The 13425-nt window shown below is 49.3% G+C and overlaps 1 protein-coding gene across 2 annotated transcripts; it reads right to left on the bottom strand.

Moving 5' to 3' along the window:
- Window positions 1-13425, bottom strand: INPP5K (inositol polyphosphate-5-phosphatase K). Of its 2 annotated transcripts, XM_035138832.2 has the most exons (13): window positions 13297-13425; window positions 11365-11472; window positions 10778-10886; window positions 9688-9804; window positions 8867-9042; window positions 7881-7992; window positions 7280-7389; window positions 7018-7044; window positions 5672-5861; window positions 5017-5154; window positions 3867-3950; window positions 3670-3774; window positions 1-3404 (listed from the first exon to the last, which is right to left on the bottom strand). In XM_035138832.2, the coding sequence occupies exons 1-13, from the start codon at window positions 13326-13328 to the stop codon at window positions 3303-3305; spliced, it is 1410 nt and encodes a 469-aa protein (XP_034994723.1). In that variant the 5' UTR covers window positions 13329-13425; the 3' UTR covers window positions 1-3302. The 2 variants fall into 2 exon arrangements, with proteins under 2 accessions (XP_034994723.1, XP_034994724.1); XM_035138833.2 differs by lacking the exon at window positions 7018-7044.

Consider the following 13425-nt stretch of genomic DNA (forward strand, 5'->3'; position numbering starts at 1 on the left):
TAACTATCAGAGTTAACATTTATTTTAATATTTCTTCTTTAAACCATTTGTGATTCACCTCAAGGACTGCAAGACAAGTTACCATCTAAAATAAAATAGTATAGAAGCACAATACAAACTAAGCAGTGAAGACAAATAGCAGCAGCAGCAAAATACAGCAAATAACAGGTGAGGGGTTGGGGGAAATACAGTTGTTACTTGTTACTTGGTACCTGCCCACCTAGCACGTCACATGCAAGTAGATAAATAGGTACCGCTCCGGCGGGAAAGTAAACGGCGTTTCTGTGTGCTGCTCTGGTTCGCCAGAAGCGGCTTAGTCATGCTGGCCACATGACCCAGAAGCTGTCTGCAGATAAACGCCAGCTCCCTCGGCCTATAGAGCAAGATGAGTGCGCAATCACAGAGTCGTCCGCAACTGGACCTAATGGTCAGGGGTACCTTTGCCTTTACCTTACCTAAAACATGATTTATTTGTTAAAAAAGTCGATGCCAGGCATGCCTCCTTTAAAAGTGTATCACAAAAGCAAGGCACCAACACAGAACGCCCTGTCCCAAATCACCACCTGCCTGACCTGTGACAGTGAGGTGCCAGGAGCTGGACCTTAAGATAGTGGTCTCCAGGAACCAGCAGGTTCATATGGGAGGAAGCAGAGTTCCTTCAGGTACCCTTTAAGGGATTAGGCTTTAAAAAACAGTAAGAGAAGCACCTTGAACTGCACCCAGAAACCAACAGCAACCCAGTGGTAGTCTTGAAAGTATTGCTGATACACATTCAGCAGCCTGGACATTCTTCCTAGGCAGCCGCCCACAGTTCTTACCTTGGATGTTATCAACTGCAAATGTGGCCAAGTAATTACTCAAGAGGAGATGCAAGCTGGTAAACCAATCAAAAATGATGAAAAGCATTTCCTACCTGGGTGTCAACACCAGGACTAGATTTAACGGCAGATTTAAATGTGAACCAGTTTGGTATGGAGAAGTGTGACCCCTATGCCACAAGACTCTTTGGCAAAGTGAAAGGATGGAACACCTGCTTTGCCGCATCTTGTTCTGTGTTGACAGAGCATACTTGACTGCCAAACAATTTTCAGGGTGAATCTCTCACACAAAAATTATGTCATGAAACGACGACACCAATACGATGCCTATCCTAAATTCGCACAGCAAAGAACAAAGGGAGTGGATGGTCAGGATGCTAAAAAGAGGAGAAAATGAAATTCCACTGAGGAAGCTGCCTTATACCACTGGTCCATCTAGCTTAGTACTGTTTACTCTGCCTGGCAGTGGTTCTCTAGGGTTTCAGACTCTCCCAGCCCTACCTGCAGATTGAATCGGCAGCCTTCTGCATGCAAGGCAGATGCTCTGAGCTATGGCCCTTCCTGAAGAAAGTCCTTTCCCAGGCTGTGACAGATCTCTCAAACAGAAGGATTAAAACAAACAATATGGCAGTCACAGCAATGACCCCAGGCAGTATCTTGAGGGTGTTTACTTAAAAGACAATGAAAAACCTCTCTCAATATATCTTCACACATGTAACAAAGTGACTTACAGAAAAGCAGCTGCCACCACTGGCTCCCAAGGAAGTTCCTGTCCCAGCTAGAATGCCAAGGCTCAGGCGAAGAGTCAGTCTTTGCCAGACAGGACGCTCTTCTTGTGGGCCAATTTACATAAGAATCCTGCTGTCCATCTGCCACGATTTAACTTTAAATCCATTAGGCAGTGACTGAAACTCATCTGCTAACAGGCACAGGGAAATTTGCCCCATTCCAAAACCTCCCACACTTACAGAAACTGCATTGGGAGAAATGGAAACGAGTCCAGATGCAACAGGAGCAATTCAGACAAGACAAATTGAAAGTGCTTGTACATAAGGATTTTGGTGGGTGCATCTGCCTTATCTCGGAGTTCAAAGGCTGGCCACCATGATAACACCCACCACTAATTATTTCAGCCCAGGTTTCTCCTATTCTCTGGGCAGCTTGGTACCTTTTCTCCATGGAAACCCTTTTCGTCACAGGAGCAGCTGACAAGTGCCCAGAGGGCAGGTGCATCTATATTTTTCTCCCTCCCTCGTGAGTGCAAAGGATTGGCATGAGCAGCAAAGTAAAGGGAATCCCAGCAGCGGGCAAGTCATATCCACACACAACATGCTGCCAACAGCAGCCTCCCCCCCCCCATCACTTGCATGCAGAGGGGAACTAGCCAGCCTTGCTTGATGAGCACGGGGGCCGCAGTGTGCAGCACAGCAGCCCATCCTGACAGGGGCCTTCAGTGCTGAGTGGAGCCAGAAACTGCAGAAACATGGGCTGAAGGAGACAGGCCAGTTCCACAGAAATTGTGCAAAGGTGCAAGAAATGCATCCAGATGAGGACTGGCCCCAGGAAGGTCCCAGCAAGGCTGTGTTACTGTGGAGCTTGCTCCAGAAGGGGGAGGGGGGATAACACCTACCCCTGTTCTTTCCTGACCTGTGGCTGATGGGAGTCAGGGGACCAACATCATCTGGACAGCACCACATTGGCTTCCCCTGTTGTACAGCTCAAAATAACCCCAGGTGGAATCACCAGCATGGTTGGGGTTTTTTTAATGCGACGGGCCATCAAGAACTCCCACATTCCAAGCAAAAGCCAGCTGGTTGGTTGGATGGATGGATGGATGTAGATTTACCTTCAGAATTTCAAGCATTGAACTCTTGGAGATTAAAACTACCACAGGAAGTGAGGCAGCTGGAAGTAAAGATAACAGAAGCCATGAGCTGCTCAAGTCCCTCCCTCTTCACTGCTCTGTCATGACTGCTCATTTCCAACCAACCAAAATGTCACAACTGACTGCATATTCTCTTCATCTACAGTAGAAAGTATTTCAGCTCCCAAGTAAATTCTAAGTGCATTTCATAAAAATAGGGAGCTGAATCTTGGAATGCTGGTTTTTTTAAAAACAGACCAACCATTGACTACTTAATATTGCAGTGTATTGCCTGGTTCCTAAAATAACCCCTAGGAAAATGAAGCAGCAGCAGGCCTCAGGAATAAGTGCCCCCTGCCCTGCACTAGGCCACTGGAAGGTGGATCCTCTTGGGAAAGCTACAATTAGTCAAGGTTCTTTAGTTGCTGAAGGTAGGCACAGCCTTGTTCCAGCTTCCTGGGACAGCAATAGAACTATTTATTTCCTAGGAAATGATGCTCTGGGCTGCTCAAACTCACATGCCCAGCTGTGTTTCTAGGCTTCGGAGAGAGGCCTGTTTCTAAGGCAGAGGAAGGAGGTTCCCTCCTCACAGACCCCGCTGCAGGGCCACGTGGCACAGTTCAAAAGTCACACGGTGGCTTCTCATCACAAAGCTGCTCCTGCATCCTGCTGACTCCGTCCCAGGCCAGGTCCTTCTCAGCTAACATTCTCCTTGGTTGAATCTGAAAGGAGAGATCACTCTTTGTTTTTGTTTTTTATTATTTATTACAGTTCTCTCCCACCTTTCCTCCAAGGAGCTCAGGGCTGCAGATATGGTTCTCTTCCCCTCTCTATTTTGTCCTCACAACAACCCTGTGAGGTAGACTAGGTAATCCAAAGAGGAGAACCATTTCCCCAGGTGAGTCCAGGAACATAAGGAAGAGCTCCCTGGAGGTTCTAGGAACCTAGGAAGCTGGCTTGTACTGAGTCAGCCCATCAGTCCCATACCTGAAAGGGCTGACTGATGCCAACCAGGGATTGCATTGTGTTGCTGTAATAGCACAGAAGAAACTCTCCTCCTGTTGCTGGAAGCTCCTCAGCACTGAGATAGACCTGGGAAGAATAAAGCAAAGGCAGTCAGCATTCAGCAAAACATCTGGAACGAAGCAGCCAGCAGTGATAACCTCAGGCTACTTCTCCCTCACCTGCTTTGCATCCTCCTCAGAGGAAATCTCGTTGTCTTGCACCCAGGCGTACATCACATAGTCATTTGCATGCTTGAAGGTCACCTGCAAGGGGGGAGAGCTGCCTTGAGCACAACTTGGTTGTCAGGGAAGTGAACACCTGTCTAATATGTGAGAGCTATCTGCTCTGGTTAGGCAAGGAAATGGGATGCAAACTCTGAACTGTTTCACACTTCAGTATTGCTACGAGTGGTACGGTACAAGGAAATATGACAACAAAAGCAAGATTAAGTCAAGGCCACACAATGATTCATCACAAAGTTTGTAACCTTTTCTTTAAGGAAATTATGGCAACACATGTGGTATTTAGAGGATGAGACACAGACAGAAGAACTGGCCTAAATAATCCAAAAGATTCTCATACCAAAGACGAAGTCCCTCATCAGTCTCCTGGCTTTTGACTGCTTCTATCAAACTGAGAATTTTCAGGCACAAGAAGGTTTGCCACTCACGAGCTTCTTGTCTCTGAGCCTTGCCTTTGTTTCTTGGCCAGGGTCTGCAGCCTGTTCTTTCCCCAAGGGAACCAGACCCTTTGCTCAGGTCACTCAGTGCCCTGCCACCCTGATACCTCAGCTTCACACAACCCGCCACTGCCTCCTTTTAGTCATCCTTGGCTGCAGGATGCCAAATATCCTCTCAGAGCTGTGGGCACTCTGGGCAGGAGGAAATATCTGGCACTGTGTACCCCTCAGGAGGAACCAGGAGAGCCTCTCCTTCACAAGAAAATGGCACAGTTTTTCTCATGACCACAGCACACCTCACCCTCAAAGGAGCAAAGGAAATGGAAGCCAGGCCATTGGTATGTTGGCTCTGTGCTGTCTACACCAGGCATCCCCAACCTATGGCCCTCCAGATGTTTTGGCCTACAACTCCCATCATCCCTAGCTAACAGGACCAGTGGTCAGGGATGATGGGAATTGTAGTCTAAAACATCTGGAGGGCCGAAGGTTGGGGGTGCCTGGTCTACACTGACTGCAACAGCTCTCCAGGGTTTCAGGCTGGGGGTCTTTCCCAGTTCAAGAGGCCAGGAATTGAACTGAGGACCCTTCTGCATGTCTCTGCTGCTGAGCTACAATCCTTCCCCCTCAGTACACATCTGTGGCAATGTCACCTTGTAGAGACCAATCCAATCCCAGGCACTGCTTGGAAATTCCGGAGCTGTGGAGTAGCGGACAGTGGCATCTTGCTCAGCATCCCAATTGCCCACAGGATGCAGCCTGACCAGTGGGACGGGTGGCAGAGGCTTCATCTGGAAGAAAGGAAAGAAGTTGTATCCCATAGCCACCCATTCAGCAGCAGTCAGAAGCCGCTCTTCATGCTCCCAACTCTGAACATGTTAATAATCCTCAAGTGCTGCCATTCAAAAGATAAGCTATCCTAAAAAGGTTGTAGAATGACCCTCAAAAAATTTTTGGGGGCGGCAGCTTCCCAATTAAGTAGGCTGACCCAGTTGCAATTTGCAAGCACCTACACGAGAGAAGAGTTTAAATGGGCCTGGAAATCAAAGGTATCTACTTAGGGTGCAAGGGCTCTCTCCCCACCAACCATAAGATGGTTTGTGATCTGTCTTTGAGACACAGAGCAGGACTGCAAAGCATCCATCAGAAAATGCACCTTGGCTAGCTGGAAAGCTTGTGAAGCCTTCCCAGGTCTTCTGTAGATGGGCTTCATCTGTCCAGCCATTTCTCTGATGGAAGGGACTGGAGCCGTGACCAGGTTCCTTTTTCCAAGAGCCAATTCTGCACTCAGGAAGAGAAGAACATTACCTCAAGTTCAAAGGTCCCGGTGACAGGTTTGTGGTCGCTGATGCCGTAACTCATGTGGCTGATGTAGCTGTGCAGGGACACAGAAATGGCCTCCTCTTCTGGCATCTCTCCTGCCTCTGAGGCCAACTGCAAAAGGTGCTTCACCCTCCAGAGGATCCGATCCGTCCACGCAGGCTTCCGCTTCTTCCCACTGCAAAAGGGGAGGCAGTGAGGACACACCAACGAAGCAAAGCTGCTATCCATGGCGGCAGCAGCAGAGGCATTATGGGGACAAAGCAAACCAATGCTTATGCTGCCCCCACCACCTTCATTTTATAGCTCAATCAAACAACATCTGTACGTTAGCAGATCTAAAAGAAAGGCAGGCAAAGAAAGAGGGAGGTTAATCAACTTCGTATCAGAAAACATGAACTAGCATCAACCAAGTGTTAACCAGGCTAGAGGCAGCTTTACATTTCAATGGTCCACGTAGTAAGTCATGAGAACATCAAGTGCTCAGGAGAGGTTTGCCCACATTGAAGTTTGTGCCACCTGCATTTCTGGCCCTTATCCTGGGTACTTTTTCAAAAACTCTGCTGTCTCTTCAGAGTGAAATGGTCATAAGCCCAGGAGACAAATACAGCCTGGGCTGCCTGGTCATTCTCAGAGGACTCAGTCGATAGAGCATGAGGCTTTTAATCTCAGGGTCATGGATTTGAGCCCACCTTGGGCAAAGGATTCCTGCACTGCAAGGGGTTGGGCTAGAATTAGATGACCCTTCAGATCCCTTCCAACTCTATAATTCTACGATAGAAAGATGTGGGAAGAAGACAATTTGCTCGGCAGCCAACTCTTATTGCCACCGGAGTTACCAGTAGCTCAAGATCTGACCTGTTCACTCCATTCCACACCTGGGTCTCTTTGAAAGGATTAAGCTACCCAAGGGGCAGCTGAGCAACCTACGAATCCCTTTTTAAGCTGCTGAGCTGACTAAATAGCAGCCAGCAGAGCCTTTTTGTGCCTTGTGGAAGCAAGTGCAGCAGAAGCATTTCCTATCCTGGCTTCTGAGGAGCCCCAGCAGGCAGGCAGGAAAGCAAACCTAGTGAGCCAACAAAGTGGAATCCACAAGGGCTATCATGCTGGAGAACAGCTGCTTCCTTCATCCCCATTGATCACTGTGGGGGAAACTCTCCGTTGCACCCAGATGCAAGAGGCTCTTTTTTATTTCAGGTCCATCATGCCAATTAGCAGGTTAGGATCAGCCTCCGGCAGCTGGAGAGAAAAGAGTGGCAACAGTTTGAAATGCTAATAGTCTAAAAGTCTAAAATGCTGAAGATTTGGAAAGGAGGGCATCAAAATCTCCTTACTTAAACCAAAAGAGCGTCTTCTGCCCCCTGAAATAGAAACAGACATTAGTGCAAAAATCCCAAACACCTATTTCACTGGAGCTCTTTTGGAGGACTGAGCCAAGACACTGATGAAGAGCCTCCTCAGACTAAGATGGCCAGGGTCAGCTCTCTCCTTCCCCAAACTGCCTCCCGCTTTCTTCTCAGGTGGGATGTTTATTCACCTTCACCAGCCTGGTCATACATCCAAGATGTGTGTGTTGTGGGGGTAACCAGCATTTACCTGGTATCATAGTCATTTGAGTACAGGTCAAACTTGTAGGTGGGTTTGAACTTCAGAGGCCCCTCCATGAATTCTTGAAGAATGGGTTCCTTCTTCTTAGCCATGTTAAGCTGAATAAATAAAAAGAAAGGAATAAGAGAAATGCAAAGCAGCAACCAGGCCCAACTAAAAGAATCCTACATATGAGAAGTTCTGAGGCCTCCTCTTCGAGGCTTCTTTCTTTCTTTCTTTCTTTCTTTCTTTCTTTCTTTCTTTCTTTCTTTCTTTCTTTCGGAAAGGAGATCCACATGAAGGTCATTTTACTCCACAGAAATTGATATGGAATGGGACAGGCAAGTTTCACAACTTCCCAGGAGGAAATTTAGAGCCAATTGTGAAATAGATATGGACCAGGAATAAGGCAAAAAAATATGGGAACAAAATGTAAATATTCACAGATTTGTTGCCAAGTGACATTTGGGGGGTGAGTCAGGGGTGGGTGGAATCAGCAGGCAAAATTGTAGGGTCTTCCATCAGGGGAAGCCAGAAGAGAGAGGAAAGCAGAAGATCCTGGTGGTGGCACCTGCACAGGCATGAAGAGAAGAGAACTTGGAGGTAGTACCTGGTCCTTTTCCCACAAAAGGCTGAATCGGCTGTTATTGATTGATTCTCGAATGAAATGCAGGCCGTAATCTTCAATCCGGAAGTTCAAGTCACCAAACCAGAAGAGAATGCTTCACAGAGAAGAAACGAGAAATAACTGCTTATGAAAAACAGGAGAAAGCTGCAAGGCAGACATCAGATTCATCCGCAGATGATATCTCAGGAGCACATTTACTCTGTAGCTCTCCATTCTCTTTCACCACTGTGCAAAGTTATCTGCCCTCTCGTTCGCTTTGAACTGCATGGTCTTTCCCCCATTAGGAAGCATCACTTAGTCTGAAAGTGACACAACGGGGGGTGGGGGGTGGAGTCAGGCTCACTAAAGAGCTGCCAGAACAATTCTCAAAATGGACTCCTCTGGTCCAGGCACCTTCCCTCCCTCCCTCCCTTCGCAGAACCAGGTGCTTCAGAGCAAAAGGGAAGACTTCCAAACTTGGGAGTGAGACCAAGTGCTGCTCTGCTTGAGGACCTCCTCTTCCTCCAGGAATTTTGTTCCCTTGAACGGACTTCTGTGGAGCTCTGAATAACCCCTAAACTACAAAATTCCACAACTGCCATCTCTTTTCAGGAGTTGGGCAAAAATTTAGTTATTTGCCTGGGAATTTGGAACATCAAGTAAGTTTGTGGCCTTCTGCTCAGCTTTTTATTGGGATAAGTTGAATTGAATCCACATTTTACTGATGAGCATTTTAGATTGTTTTTAATGTTCATTTTTGTAAACCACTTTGAGTTGCTTTTGTGGAAACAACAACAAATTAATCACCACCATCATCTTCATGAAATAACCATCTTCCGCATGCTCTCACTTTGGGTTCAAAGCTATCAGAGGGGCTCCCTAAGCTAAATGGACAACTACATATGTGGCAGAGGCCAAGCTGAGCTGGATCCTCTTTTCCTAGAAGCAAGACAGCAGGGTAGCCTCGACCAGATTCAGTTGCCACTCACTCGTGATCCAGGACGTTGGGAATCTTTTCGCCTTCAAACTGCTGCATCTCCAAGATACGCTCAAAGTCATCCAACCGCTGTCCTGCATTCTCCATGTGGGCTGGCAGGTGGCAGTTCAGGAAACAGATGGTATGTCCATAGACAGACATGCGAGTGGTGACACCCCCCTTGTTTCCCTACAAGACATAAGAAGCCAAGGCACCGACGGATCAGGTCCCCCAGATCACACAATAACAGTGCTTGAGGCTGTTTTAAGACTTGTTTCCATTGAACATGTTTCCATTTACAGGTACATTTCAGAAGCAACACCTACTATTCATAAATATTCGTCAAACACAGTGCTATTTTTCTAGAAAAAGAGGTGTCGGAAGGTATCAGGAACACCTCCTTTGTTCTCTTATAATGGCAATGGCGCCCACCTGAGAGGGGTTGAAACTGAGTTCCGATGAGTTTCAGTTTGGTCAATCCCAAACTTGTTTGAAGCCAAGAAAGGCACAGTGGAATCCTCAAGACAACAGAGAAGTATGGCACCATAGGAAGCCAGGAATCAGACTGTGCTTTGAGTACAGACACGAGGAGCAAATTTGCCAGCACCAGGGATGGCAACACTTTTTGCTCTGATGTGGTCCAATCCTGCATCATCATACAAATTAATCTCTGTAGCCCTTGACAAGTTTATAACTTCAGAGAAAATGTTTTAAAACTTTACTAACTTTCTTTTATTCCTCACTGAAGCCACCATAGACAACATGCAGAAGCCAAGACTAAGTTGCAATTTGAAAAGCCGTTAAAATGTCTGGAAAACACGGTGAGCTGCTTACCCAATATCCGTAGAGACCTGTGCGAGTGAACTGGCTTTGAATGTCCCGTATGAAGGGGACATGAGGCTGCTTTGCAAAGACCAGGAGGAGGAGGCCCTGCATGCGTATGGAAGATACCTGCAAGCAGAAAAGATTTTTTAAAAAAACAAACACTAGCGACCCCCCAGAAAAGGTTAGGATCATCTTCTATGATCTCAGACCGCAAGCCAGTAGCAGATGGTGCTTGATGCCCCAGAAAATCCCAGGCCTGGGAAGGGAGTCCAAACACTGCTCAGTTGGCTAAAGGAAGGCGACGGCATCTCCCTTGAGGGCCAAGGAAAGCTGCTGCTTCCTCCATTCTTGACAGAATTGGAGATAAATGGAAGTCAGGCAGTACCAAGAACCTCTTCCTGCCCAGGCCTAATAAAGGCACTGGGGAGCACCTGACCCAAGCCAGTGCAATGCTCAAGAGAACTCTGGCTGGGGAGTAGTGTCTGGGGACCAAGCACAGGAAACAGCAAAATTGTAGCCTTGTCTTATTTATTTTAATGCACAACCACTGCAATTCTAGGTGGTTGGTAGGCCTTTTGGAATCAAACCCGACTAGAACATTCTTGAAATCAAAAGAACATAAGAAGGTCCTTCGGCAACTGGATCAGGCCAAAGGGGATCATCTAGCCAACTGCCCTGTTTCCCATAGTGGCCAACCTGATCCCCATAAGCAGGACCTGAAAACAGCAGAAATACTCTCCCCACTTGCAATTCACCGGAGACACTTATTACCTCCGGATCAGTGGAGGGAGCACAGAGCCACTGTGGCTACATTACTTCTTGCATCAGAGACAATTCTAGAACACTTAATTTCAAAAGCCAGCCTTGAATGGTTTCTGCTTTGGCGAGTCCCTGGGAGGAGCGGGTAATCACTGAGAATGCCCCCCCCATGTGCCCTTCCTATGCTGAATGCAAACTCTGGAGCACTTGCAGCAGATCTATGACTGTCTGCTGGCCAGAAAGGAGGCAGGGTCATGCCCAAATGACAGGACACCTCATGTGCCAGGATATGCATCAGGAGAATAAGCCAGACCACCAATAGACAAATCAATATGATTACCTTGACATAGCGCAGAGGAGAAAGAACATTCATGAAGAAAATACTCCAAGGATCATCAAAGGCCATGTCAGACAGGAAATTCACAATCTTGGAGTTCACCTCCTGTAAACTGAACACTCCAGGGTTAACCCAGGTAATCTTACATCTCATTTTGACAAAAAGTACCCAGACCTATTGGGAAACACTAAGAGCAGGAGAGGCTGCTGGCCCTCTGCTATCCAATGAGATGTTTGTTGATCTTTTAACCCACTGCCTGCATCCACATGCACACCCATGCCCTAGTGAAAGCAGAGGAAGGAAGGGTGCATCACCAGACGGTGGCACAATTCTGGATACCATCTTAGCACACTGAGTACTGACTACTCAGTACTACTCAGTGAAATCACACGCAAGAACATTCTTTCTTGAAGTCCACACAATCCTGAATGGCTGCCCCTTTTCTTGAATGAGATTTCTCACCTGTGCCACATTCCCCCTATGTCTGCAAAAGATCTCAAGAAGCACCATGTTCGTAAAGGCCACCTTCTCGCTTCTGCAGATGGCATGGCCAGGATGATATCCCCAGCTCTAGTTCCTAAAATACCTACCCAATGACATACATGTCCATTTCCCGGTCTTGCAAGTTGAGCTGCAGCAAAGAGGTGACATCAGGAGGGGGAGAAGCTGTGCCCACGTTCCAAGTCACCAAGTGCAACCTTCAGAAACAGACAAAAGGCAGTGCGGCTGAAGTACAAACAGGTGGGGACAGGCTCCTGTCCGGCACAGCCACCTCCTCATCCCATTTATGGTATCTCTCCCCTCCTCATGCCACCTTATCTGTAATCCTGCCCTAAAAACACCAAAGCCCCGCTGGAGAGAGTCTGCCTGGGAAGGGCACCTGATCCCTTGAAGCTTCTGCTTCTGCATTTTCCCACAGATCAGAAAAGCCTCGTCGATGGTGCGTGAGACTTCCTCGTGGATCTCATCATCGGAGCTGACGTCCTCCACGCAAGCCATGAGCTGTGCCACTCGCTGCCGCAGCTGCAGCCGCCCACTGGAGCCCGTGCTGCTCACGCTGGCAGAGCGGCTGCGGAAGGCAGAGGGGGTGCCCTCCAGGTCCAGCAAGGAGACGGAGAGCAAGTCCTGGAGCGGCTCTTCAGGTTGCAAAGATGCCATGGGGCCAGCAGGAGAGGGGCATGCCCCACTCCCCACCCAAGGTGCTGCCCAGCCAGAGAAGTGTCAATGCAAGCAGAATTAAGCCTCGCTTCTGGCAAAAGCTAAGGAAGGAAGCCGTCAGCCGCACCAGAAGGCAACTCTGAGGCAGGAAGGGGTGTCCTCTTCCTCTCCTTGCAAGCCCTCAAGGTGCACCCCCCACACCCAGGCCACGCGCCAAGAATTAATGCTGCTGGAGCCTGGAGATTTATGAAAAGCTATTGTTAACTGAGGCCAATCACATGTTTCTGTGACTCTGTCATGGAGGTATAATCACTGGTTTTGAGGCACGTGCCCCACATGGAGGGATTGCCAAGCCAGGGACCAAATCTGACAAGTGACCCCCTCAGGAGGCTTTTTATTAACACAGCTTCTGGCTAGGAAGGGGTTGGGAGGTTCAGAGGTGGCTGTTGCAGCTTAGCTTGTGGGTCAGAGAAGTGTGGGGAAGGAAAAACATATTTGCCCTGTTTCCCTGCCCAAGTCAGCCCTCCAGAAGGGGGATGACAGGATGGGCACAGGATATATCCCAGAGACAGGTGGCCTTCCAAATGCTGCCAGACTATATCTCCCATCACCCCTGAGCACTAACTCAGCTGCTTGCTGGGAACTAGAGCCCAACATCTACTAGAGGCAGAAAGCGGATGTGCCGTGCAGGGCCGCGGTTAGGAAGACCTGACTGGGACTTAAGCGGAAGCCCGGAGTTGCCTGCCAAGCGCAAGACCCCCGTCCTGCGGGAGGAGGGAGAAGCGCCACCGGCAGGCAGCCCGGCAGCCCCCGATCCCGGGCGTGTTCCCGGCCGGCCGCCTGCCTGCCTTTCCACGGGCGCACCTCCCCCCCCCCCTCCCGAGGATGTGGAAAGTGCGGGCAGGGGAGCCCCTTTGGCAGCAGGCGCAGCACCTGCTATAGAAGCGGCCCACGAAGGACTCAAATCCCAGCCACTGCTTTGCAAGCCGAAATCGGCTTTCGCGCTTCCCGCGGCGATTAGCATAACTCCCGCTCCGGAGCCGCGGAGCCGCATTTGCTGTAAGAAGGCGCGCCTGTCCGCGGGAGGAGGCCGGTCATGGGGCCCCGAAATCCTTCGGGAGAGGTTGCTGCCTCCTCGCAAGAAACCCCAAGGGGGCGGAAGAGCCTCGAGGGAGCAGCCCTCGCCTCCCCAACAGCAGGGGGCACCACTTGGGGCAGGAAGGATCGGGCGCACTCTGCACATGCCCAGGGACTCCCTTGACACTCCGCCGGGGGCACGTGGGCCAAAGGGAGTTTTCCCAATACGGGTCCCCCGCGCGCATGTGCAGGTGCAGCAGCAGCAGGAGGCCCCTCCGCTTCCTCACCTGAGATGCTGCGGTCCTTCCTCCGGCTCCATCGCGGCTGCCTCCGCCCGAGAAAGAAGAGACGGGCGAGACCGGAGGAAAGAGCTCGCTCGGCTCTTGTGACCGCTCCGGCCAATTGGGGCAGGGGAC

Source organism: Zootoca vivipara, chromosome 15 (genome assembly GCF_963506605.1).
Source record: "Zootoca vivipara chromosome 15, rZooViv1.1, whole genome shotgun sequence".
NCBI classification, from domain to species: Eukaryota; Metazoa; Chordata; class Lepidosauria; order Squamata; family Lacertidae; genus Zootoca; species Zootoca vivipara.

What these genes read in the sequence shown, in the direction of transcription:
- INPP5K (XM_035138832.2), bottom strand. Translation starts at nt 13,328, where the DNA reads ATGGAGCCGGAGGAAGGACCGCAGCATCTCAG. An exon ending in TCAAATGACTATGATACCAG is followed by an intron (nt 7,045 to 7,279) that starts GTAAATGCTGGT and finishes TTTCTATTTCAG; the next exon opens with GGGGCAGAAGACGCTCTTTT. An exon ending in ATTGGATTGGTCTCTACAAG is followed by an intron (nt 3,951 to 5,016) that starts GTGACATTGCCA and finishes CCCCCCTTGCAG; the next exon opens with GTGACCTTCAAGCATGCAAA.